This window comes from Lycium ferocissimum, chromosome 7 (assembly GCF_029784015.1).
Source record: "Lycium ferocissimum isolate CSIRO_LF1 chromosome 7, AGI_CSIRO_Lferr_CH_V1, whole genome shotgun sequence".
NCBI classification, from domain to species: Eukaryota; Viridiplantae; Streptophyta; class Magnoliopsida; order Solanales; family Solanaceae; genus Lycium; species Lycium ferocissimum.
Window position 1 is genome coordinate 65453448 of NC_081348.1, and position 3341 is coordinate 65456788.

General features: G+C 42.9%; 1 protein-coding gene across 1 annotated transcript; it reads left to right on the forward strand.

Annotated features, from left to right (window-relative positions):
• The first annotated feature begins 396 nt into the window (after positions 1-396).
• Positions 397-1642, forward strand: LOC132062437 (uncharacterized). Its single transcript, XM_059455012.1, has 2 exons — positions 397-673; positions 807-1642. Exons 1-2 carry the CDS (start codon positions 397-399, stop codon positions 1640-1642), a joined length of 1113 nt encoding a protein of 370 aa, XP_059310995.1.
• Positions 1643-3341: the final 1699 nt, after the last annotated feature.

The following is a 3341-nucleotide window of genomic DNA, read 5'->3' on the forward strand; positions in this document are numbered from 1 at the left end:
AAATACATTGGACGGTTCATAGCCCAGTCCGACTTCATTGTGGAGCCCATACTTAAGCTCCTAAGGAAAAACGCGCCCACAAAATAGAAAGAAGAGTGTCAAGAAGATTTTGACACCATCAAGAAGTATCTGTCCAATCCACCAATTTTGGTACCTCCCAGGCTCGAGATCCTACTCTTGCTATACTTGTCAGTTTCAGAAAACGCCTTCGGGTGCGTGTTAAGACAACACGACGAGACAGGCAAAAAGGAACGTGCCATCTACTACTTGAGTAAGAAATTCACTACCTGTAAGGCAAGATATACACTAGTGGAAAAGACTTGCTGCACCTTAACATGGGTGGCCCAGAAGCTGAGGCATTATTTATCGTCATACACTACCCACCTCATATCCAAGATGGACCCATTGAGGTTTATATTACGCCAGCCCATGCCCATCGGGAAATTGGCCAAGTGTCAGATGTTGCTAAGTGAATTTGACATTGTTTACATAGCACATAAAGTTGTTAAAGAACAAGACTTAGCTGACCTACTAGCTGAAAGTCCCGTGGATGAGGATCTCGAACCCCTTCGAACTCCTGTCCCTGATGAAGGAGTACTGGCCATAGGGGAAGAAATAGTAGAGCCCTACACGATATGGAGGTTATTCTTTGATGGAGCCGTCAACTACAAAGGTTTCGTAATCGGACCAGTTCTGGTATCGAAAATCGGGCAACATTATTTTTTTTTAAATGAGTTATGCCCAAACTGGGAAACATTACCCGATGGACACACAGCTCAAATTTTGCTATACCAATAATATGGCAGAATATGAGACTTGCATCCTAGGCCTTAGGATGGCATTGAACATGGATATCAACAAACTATTGGTCATAGGAGACTCTGATCTGCTGATCCATCAAGTACAGGGCGAGTGGGACACCAAGAATGATAAGATCTTGCCATATGTAAACCTGGCACAGAGGTTATGCAAAAAGTTCAAGAAGATCGAATTCAGGCATATGCCAAGAGCTCAAAACGAATTTGTCGATGCTTTGGCCACAATAGCACCAATGATTCAGCATCCCGAAAGCAGTTATATTGATGTGCTGGAAATAAGTCTGAAAGAAGAGCACGCCCACTGTTCCCACATGGAAGTAGAACCAGACGACAAGCCATGGTACAATGACATCAAGATGTATTTGGAGAAGCGGGAGTATCCCGAAGGTATCACAAGTAAACAAAAGAAAACCATCCGAAGAATGGCCAACAGTTTCTTTCTAAACAAGGAAATACTTTACAAACGAACGCCGGATCTGGGTTTGCTCCGATGTGTGGACACTACTGAAGCCACGAAACTCCTAGAAGAAGTGTACGCAGGGACCTATGGGCCCCATATGAATGGTTTCATGCTGGCCAAGAAGATCCTCCGAGAAGGATACTATTGGATGACAATGGAAAGTGATTGCTGCAAGTTTGTACAAAAATGCCATCAATTTCAGATCCAGGGAGATCTAATTAAAGTCCCACCGAGTGAACTCAACGCCATGAGCTCACCTTGGCCATTCGTCGCTTGGGGTATGCATGTCATCGGACCTATTGAGCCTGCCTCCTCAAATGGGCACCGATTCATTTTGGTTTCCATTGACTACTTCACCAAATAGGTGGAAGCAATATCGTACAAATCAGTGACAAAGAAGGTAGCAGCTGACTTCGTGCGAAACAACATCATATGCTGCTTCGGCATGCCCGAGTCCATCATTATGGATAACGGGGTGAATCTGAACAGTCACCTGATGAAGGATATCTGTGACTAGTTCAATAGCACTCATCGAAACTCAACGGCCTACCGGCTACAAATGAATGGAGCTGTAGAAGCGGCCAACAAGAACATCAAAAGGATATTGAGGAGGATGACGGACAATTACAAGGGTTGGCACGAGTAACTGCCATATGCTTTGTTGGGATACTGTACAACAGCCCAAACTTCTACAGAGATGACTCTATATCTGCTTGTCTATGGTACCGAAGCGGTCATACCTGCCAAAGTCGAGATACCATCATTAAAAATCATTCAAGAAGCTGAATTAGACAATGCAGAATAGGTCCGAGCTCGATATGAGCAACTGGCTTTAATTGATGAGAAGAGGATGGTTGTCGTATATCACGGTCAACTATACCAACAAAGGATGGCGCGAGCTTTCAACAAACGATTCAGAGCTTGACTTTTTCAAATAGGACAAATGGTACTCAAAAGAATATTCCTGCGCCAAGACGAGTACAAAGGGAAGTTTGCCCCCAACTGGCAAGGCCCCTATGTGGTCCGCAAGATACTCTCGAGAGGAGCCGTGGTGTTAGCAGAAATAGACGAGCAAGAGTGGCCCAACCCAATCAACTCAGTCGCAATCAAGCAGTACTACGCGTGAAGACAGGCTTTTCAATTGTGTTATTTATCTATTTGCTTGTAATCATTTGTAATAGATTAGGGAAAAAGCCAAATGATTTCCTTGTAATATGAACTACGCAATGACCTACTTTCCCCATAGTAGGATACCTAGGCAGTCCATTTAGGACCCGATCGTATTATTAGTAAAAACCAAAACTCAATAACTTCATTCTGAACTACGTTCGACCTGATTCCTGCTGCGACACGATACGTAGGTGCTCTTTGAGCTCGATTGTACCAAATGAAAAACCCAAGAAACCCCTAGGAAGCCTCAGAGATGGAAATTGAAGACAATTCAAATTCGGCAAGAAGAGATTTCCATACATGCCCAACTGAGGCAAAAATTTTGAGAGGGTCTCAAAAAATCATTCCACCAATCCATCACAAGAATCAACCAATCTAAAGTCTCAAACTGGGGCAGAAATTTCTCATCTTAACCAGTCAATAAAGGTCAATCATTTCAACACCCTGAACTGGGGAAGAAATTTTGAGGAGACCTCAAAGTTTCCTACATTTAAGACTCGGCACAAGAGTTCGTCAAGCCAGCAGGATAAACTTGGGCAGAATTTTTGAGAGGGTCTCAAAAATTCCGCACAGAAAAATGGGAACCCCTGCTATCAAAGCAGCAGAGAAGGAAATATATCTCATTCGAAGGCGCATGTCATGACAATTAATTTAAACATCTTTAGAAAAGATGCATTTTTTTCATAAGTAATTAATTCATGATTAACTATTTACAAAAATGATTTTCTTTTATGATTAAATAAATTCATCTTTCGAATACCGAATCCAAGGGGATTTGAATCCAAGGGAGCTAGCAAAGCCGAAGACACAGCCAAAAGTAACAATACGGACCAACTTTAATAGGAAGCTAACCCCTTGCTGATGCAGGTCTCCATGTCGTCAGGAGGACGACC